General features: G+C 37.7%; 1 protein-coding gene across 1 annotated transcript in view; it reads right to left on the bottom strand.

The window, feature by feature from the left end:
• Window positions 1–478: 478 nt before the first annotated feature.
• The window catches only part of ADAM10 (ADAM metallopeptidase domain 10), a 212,650-nt gene continuing 207,128 nt past the window's right edge, over window positions 479–6,000 (bottom strand). The window contains exon 17 of the mRNA XM_006894501.1: window positions 479–2,809. Within this exon, the coding sequence (XP_006894563.1) occupies window positions 2,715–2,809 (95 nt within the window). The 3' untranslated portion in view covers window positions 479–2,714. The remainder of the gene's footprint in view (window positions 2,810–6,000) is intronic.

Genomic DNA, 6,000 nt, shown 5'->3' with positions numbered 1-6,000 from the left:
TGTACATTTTGACGGCCCTAAATTAACAAAATGACTTCAAAATCATTGAATATTGACTCACTTAACAAATATTACTTATTTATATTACACTCATTAGAGTTTTTTTTAAAATAAGAGAATTTGGGGTTGGGGTATGTTTTGCAGGCCACCATTCTGGGTTTACATGTTATGTCTTTTTTGACCACTTCTTTTTTCAGATAATAAGGAAGTATTAATTCTTTCCTTCTTCACTATTAATCTGACAAAGCAGGAAAATGTTGGCTCCAAATTTTAAAATGTTTATCATAAAACTAGACTTTTTTTGCATAAATGAAGTACTTAGCACTCAGAACCTCTTAAAATCTATGTAAATAAGCTTCCTTTCTATATGGACTCCCAAACTAGTAACAAAGATAGTAATAAAGTTGTGTGTCTGTGGAGAAAGGTACAGACAGTCGTCTTTCAGCTTAACAACTTTCTTCATTTAGTAAGGCAAAGGTGCCTTGTGAACAGTTTCTACTGATGGTACTCATAGTTCAAAGAGTATAAAACCTTCAAGTTGATTTCATCAAGTCTATTTATTAATGCATTTCAAGTTTCAAAAATCCTTACATCTTTGCACAATACTTTATTTTTTGCAATTTTTAGTAAAAATTTCCAAAACGAACAAAAAGATACTGTATAAAACACAGTGGACATTTAACTGACAGTAGTATTAGATCTCATTTGTCTTGATCCTTTTGTTTTACCACATCTTGATTTGCAGTGGAAAGAGTTCAGTGCACATTTCTGTTCAGAAAACATTTAACTTAGACTCAAAATAAAATAGGGCAGTGTGTCCCTGCCAAAACCCTACCACAGGATAACATTACAAGCAAAAAATTTACATGTTCCAAAGTCTACCACACTCAAGAAGTTACTAAGAACTCTTGCAGAAAAGTCACCATTTTAGAAATGCAAACCCACTTCCAACCTTTGCACAGTCCAAAAACAAAGGCATTTAAATGATTTAAAAGCAATTACATACATATATACCTACTTGTTCGTTTAGAATTATTTATAGTCTATCTGGGGTTTCATGTACAAAATTTGTCTCTAAATCATGTACAAAAAGCTGTGTTTTGAAAAAAGTCACCACGTACTGTACAAGTTTACAAGGAAGAGATCCCATTATTTTCTCTAGCATTTTTGGCCTTGCTGGCTTGCGTCACATTATGAGAATGATTGTGTAAACCTTATACTCTTAAGAAAAAAGGAAAACAAAAAAAAGCCCAAACACAGAAATCTTTTCAACTTTCCCTTAATTTGCCTTCTATGTGAAGCCAGGAAAATCATAGCTGTTTACTTCTAGTTTAAGTGATGTAGTTGGAAAACAGAAGCAATAAATATGTCACAAGCTTAATCTTTTTGTTTAATGCCCCCTTCCATTTCCTGCATAGCAATAAGCCTGTTAATACATTAAATGCTTTTGCTTTCTTTCTTGGAATGCCAATTATTTACATCTGTTCACAAAAGAAATTTGAGATGGGACATTGTGCTGTTTCACCTTAATTACTGTTAAAATATTTTAAGGGGGGGAAAAATATCAGAAGGCCTATCTACAACGTTGAACTACTAGTTGAGCAAATTACTCCTTTAGTGGTTACCAATGATAAGGATATGCTGGAAAAACTGTTCAAATATTTTAGTAAAATAAAGACACAGTTTTTCTTTTCCATATCAGACAGAAACAAAAGCATAATTAGCATACTTTAGATATATGAAAAAATAAGTAGGCTACAAATAAAAAAAGGAATCATTTCATTGACATGATTTCTACCAACGCATGAACAAATTTCACCTATCAATTAAAAAATGGAATTGAATTAGAAAGTTTAAAATAAGTAAGCAGAAATCAGACATTTACATAAAGAACTAAGTTTGAAGTAGTATGCTGCAGATGTCCAGTTTGCACAACATTGCTTTAACTGCTTTCTTCAATGTAGTAACTCATGTGCTCTTCTTAGCAGCCATTTGACAAAAAAAAAAAATAGCAGAACCAACTCCATCAGAGGAAATGGGAAATTGATTCTCATTTGAAACTGCCTGTGTAAAACATTACAGAATCCTGGACCACTGAATACCACCATTCTCTGTTATCCTGAGTATGTCAATTAAACAGTAATTTTTTCATTAAGAGCGGAAAAATTTTATAATACAAAGAAACATCCATATTGCAATTTCTGTTTACAATTGCACACAGAAGTACAGTGTACGTAAGAAATACATGTCTGCATATAACAAGGTATGTACACTGGCAAGTGATGTCTCCAATGTTGAGGTGGTCAAGCCTCCCAGCCTTGATTGGCAGTTGAAAAAAATATATATATATATATATTTCAATTTGTGATAAAAGTTTATCGAGAGCCAAGTTTGCCTGCAAGTGAAGAAAATGCAGCAACAAAGAACAGGGAACACAGGGCACATCATAACATTCTAAGACTTTGTGCCATAGGTTAAAAATAGCTGTCCATAAGAAAACTGTGTTTCTTACCCACCACCCACCCCTAAATTGGAATTTTCCGGCTTTAAAATTTAAGTAATTCCACCTCGTCTGAGGACATGCTTTCTTGCCATTATCTCTTCAACTGTTACTTGTTGAGGGTTTAGTTTGGGGATGATGACTTAATAGGTTTCTCTTTGGAGTGAAGTTTTCCCATTGTAGGCACTAGGAAGAACCAAGGCAAAAGCTGCAGTTAACGTCTCATATGTCCCATTTGATAACTCTCGCGGGGCCTCTGACGTTGGGGTTGCTGAATGGGCTGTGGAGGTCTCCTCCTCTTTAAAGTGCCTGTGAGTCACAAACAAAAGCCAAACAGACTTAGAGCTTTTCGATCTTAGAAAAAGACAAAGCTTCTGTTTAATTATGACAGTTATAGATCAGTGCTATCAACTAGAAATAGAATATGAGCCACATATAACACTTAAATACTTCATGTAGCTACACTGTAACATAGTTTGTATAGCCACAACAAAGAAAAAAGAAACACATTAAGCTAATTTTAATAATATATTTTATTTGACCCAATATAACTAAAACAATAACACTACACCATATATCAATTCTCCCTCCTACTAATTCTTGAAAGTCTGACCTGTACTTTATAGATACAGCATATCTCAATCGAGACTAGCCATTTCAAGTACTCAATAGCTACAAGTATTAGATTCATATAATGAATTCTGGGTGTCTTTGGGCAAATGATTTAACTTGAGATTGGGCATCAGTAAACTAGGAATGAACTTGTTGTTGTTGTTATGTGCCGTCGAGTCGTTTGCAACTCACAGCGACACTATGTATAACAGCCCTAAACCCTGCTCTATCCTGTACCAATCCCACTGCCTCTGACATACCCATTCCAATTACCCCAGTCACTGAATCAATCCATCTCATAGAGGGTCTTCCCCTCTTGCGCCGTCCCTCCACCCTCCCAAGCATGATGTCCCTCTCGAAGGACCTGTCCCTCCTTGCAACATGCCCAAAGTATGTCAGACGAAGCCCCAGAATCCTTGCCTCCAAGGAGTTGCTTGGTTTAATCCTCTCCAGGATGAACCTGTTTGTTTTTCTGGCAGTCCATAGTACATTCAATACTCTTCTCCAGCACCACAGCTCAAAGGCATCAATGCTCTTTCTGTCCTCCCTAGTCATTCTCCAACTCTCTGATGCATAACAAGTGATTGCAAAGACCATGGTCTGTATCAGGCGGACCTTAGTCTCCAGAGAGACACCGTTGCTCTTGAGTACTTTAGAGAGGTCCCTAACAGCAGACTTTCCCATCGCAATACGTTTTTAGATTTCCTGGCTGCTGGTGCCAAGAGTGTTGACCATGGAGCCGAGCAAATTGAAGCTGTGAACAATCTCAATCTCTTCGCCATCCATCCTGATGCTACCAATTGGTCCAGTAGTGAGAATCTTTATCTTCTTGACACTGAGCCTCAGTCCATATTGAAGGCTGCAGTCCTTGACCCTCTGCAACAAGTGCATGAGGTCCTCCTCACTTTCAGCAAGCAGGGTTGCAGATTGTTAATAGATCTTCCACCAATCCAGATGCCACAATTCTCCTCACAGAGCCCAGCCTCCCGGATAATCTGCTCTGCATACAGGCTGAAAAGGTATGGAGACAGGATGCATCCCTGGCGTACACCCTTCCCAATTTTGAACCATGTGGTGTTACCCTGCTCTGTTCTGACGACTGCCTCCTGGTCCAAGTATAGGTTTTGCATTAGCACGATTAAATGTTCTGGGATTCCCATTCTTCTCAGAGTCAGCCACGGTTTGTTATGATCCACACAGTCAAACGCCTTTGCATAGTCAATGGAAAACAGATAGCCATTCTTCTGATATTCTCTGCTTTCAGCTAAGATCCATCTAACATTAGCTACAATATCCCTAGTACCACGACCCCTTCTAAACCCAGCCTGGACTTCTGGCAGTTCTCTGCTGATGTGCTGTTCCAGTCATTTTTGGGTAATCTTCAATAGAATATTGCTTGCATGTGAAATCAATGATATTGTTCTGTAGTTTCCACACTCAGTTGGGTCTTCTTTGGAATGGGAACAAATATAGATCTCTTCCAGTCAGTTGGCCAAGTGGTTGTTCTCCAGATTTCTTGGCACAACTTGGTGAGCACATCCACGGCAGCATCTGTTAGCTGAAATACTTCAATTGGTATACCATCTATTCCTGGGGCCTTATTTTTTGCTATTTCCTTCAAAGCAGCTTGAACTTCTTCCTTCATCACCATAGGCTCTTGCTCATATGTTATTTCATTAAATTCTTCTGTATCTGCCAGTTCCTTTTGATACAATGACTGAGTATATTCCTTCCATCTTCTTTTAATACTTCCTGGATCATTTAATATTCTGCCTACAGCATCCTTGATTATAGCAACTCTAGGTTTGAATTTGTTCTTCAGTTCCTTCAGCTTAAGAAATGCTGAATGTGTTCTACCCTTTTGATTTTCGGATTCTAGCTCCTCGCACATCTCATTATAATATTTTGCTTTGTCATTCCGTGCTGCCTTTTGGAATCTTCTGTTCAGCTCTTTAGTGTCTTGGATTCTTCCTTGTGCTTTGGCTTCTCTACGCTCCAGTGCAATCTTCAGAATTTCTTCTGACTTCCATTTTGGTCTTTTCTTCCTCTTCTGTCTTTGTAATGACCATTTGCACTCTTCTTGGATGATACATTTGACATCCTCCCACAACTTATCTGGTCTTAGCTCATTAGTTTTCAAGGCCTCAAGCCTGTTCCTGAGATGACTCTGAAATTCAGGTGGGATGAAATCAAAGTCACATTTTGGCTCCTGTGGATTTGGTTTAATTTTCCTCAGTTTCAGCTTGAACTTTCATATGAGTAGTTGGTGGTCTGTTCCACAATCAGCTCCTGGCCTAGTTTTCACAGCTGATACTGAGCTTCTCCAGCGGTTTTTTCCACAGATGTAATCCATCTGATTATTATGTATACCATCAGGTGAAATCCATGTGTATAATCTGTGTTTATGTTTCTTATAAAACGTATTTGCAATGAATAAGTCATTGACTGTACAAAATTCAATCATTCTCTCTCCAGCTTCATTTCTGTCACCAAGCCCATGTTTTCCAACTACTAATTATTCTTCTCTGTTCCAAACTTTTGCATTCCAGTCATAGTCTATATATTAAGGGTTGTTTGCCAGTTCATCTAAAAATGTCTCGCCCTGTACGAGGGTTTAATAAGTGACAACTAGAGCTCTGGCAGCATGGTCCTAAGGGAGCTGAGTTCTTAGCCCAAAGGTCACATTTCTTAGAAGGTTCTAATTTACCAGTAGCTTCAAGGGAGAAAGATGGCCAATCTCATCCTGTGCAATTTACAGCCTCAGAAAAGCCTCTGGTAGGTCAACTATGAGTTAGTTCAACTCAAGAGCAATGAGTTGAGAGTATTTTTTAAGTGCTATTTCCTTAAAGTAAGATCAATACACACATAAAATTATTTTGCTGAATGAA

Source organism: Elephantulus edwardii, unplaced genomic scaffold, assembly GCF_000299155.1.
Source record: "Elephantulus edwardii isolate Elephantulus edwardi_28Jun2011 unplaced genomic scaffold, EleEdw1.0 scaffold00145, whole genome shotgun sequence".
Taxonomy (NCBI): Eukaryota; Metazoa; Chordata; class Mammalia; order Macroscelidea; family Macroscelididae; genus Elephantulus; species Elephantulus edwardii.
The sequence above is the reverse complement of the archived record's forward strand: the minus strand, read 5'-3'. Positions and strand labels throughout refer to the sequence as shown.